The sequence below is a fragment of the Pteropus vampyrus genome, unplaced genomic scaffold, assembly GCF_000151845.1.
Source record: "Pteropus vampyrus isolate Shadow unplaced genomic scaffold, Pvam_2.0 Scaffold2894, whole genome shotgun sequence".
In the NCBI taxonomy this organism is placed as follows: Eukaryota; Metazoa; Chordata; class Mammalia; order Chiroptera; family Pteropodidae; genus Pteropus; species Pteropus vampyrus.
Genome location: NW_011891675.1, coordinates 8,123 through 8,828, shown reverse-complemented (window position 1 = coordinate 8,828; position 706 = coordinate 8,123). Strand labels below are relative to the sequence as shown.

Below are 706 nucleotides of genomic sequence, written 5' to 3'. Positions count from 1 at the left end.
TTCAAATTCTAAACAACCTAATTTAAAATATTCTAATAAAAAGTATATTGGTACAGGTAATTATTTTTTATCTCAAATTGCTGAATTATGTAAAATAGCAGACAGGTTAATCAGAAAAAATAAAGAAATGAATGGTAAGATCCTATGGTTTTTCAAGGACTACCTTTCTGCCACTTTCTTTTCTTCCCAGTTATCTGTAGTCAGCTAATGGTCAAGAATGATGTCATTCTCAGCACAGAAGTAGCTCCTCCCTCATGCCAGAGCTCACCTGTCTCATGCTGTAGGCAAAGAGGAAGCCCATGTTGTACTGAACTTCCTGAAGCAAAGATACCGTCTGGAGGTGATCTTCCTCTGTCTCACCACAGAAGCCAGCAATGAAATCACTGCTGAGGCTCACACCTGCCAACACACAATGAAGGACAGCACGCCACTGCTGCTTATCTTCAAAAGAGGCCTTTGGTACTCATGGGCTACAGAGGGAGGAACAGCAACTGTAAGGCCTTTCCTGGAGCTATTCGGCCCATGTACAGGTATAATTGAACAGTCACTGTAGAACAAGCGGGGGGACAGGCCTACTTATCTACAATGTTCCCATGCCAGAGCCAGGTTTTTCAGTCTACATTCCCCTCAGCACTAGAAAAGGTATTTTAACTTCAAATGTGGGATTTAGGGATATAGTAGGAATCCACATTTTCAAAATGGTCTT

The 706-nt window shown here is 41.5% G+C and overlaps 1 protein-coding gene across 1 annotated transcript in view; it reads right to left on the bottom strand.

Annotated features, from left to right (window-relative positions):
- Positions 1–60: 60 nt before the first annotated feature.
- LOC105310388 (CDK5 regulatory subunit-associated protein 1-like) overlaps positions 61–706 on the bottom strand; it is a gene marked incomplete at its 5' end in the record, with an annotated part of 8,011 nt that continues 7,365 nt past the window's right edge. The window contains one exon of the mRNA XM_023526709.1: positions 61–450. Within this exon, the coding sequence (XP_023382477.1) occupies positions 444–450 (7 nt within the window). The remainder of the gene's footprint in view (positions 451–706) is intronic.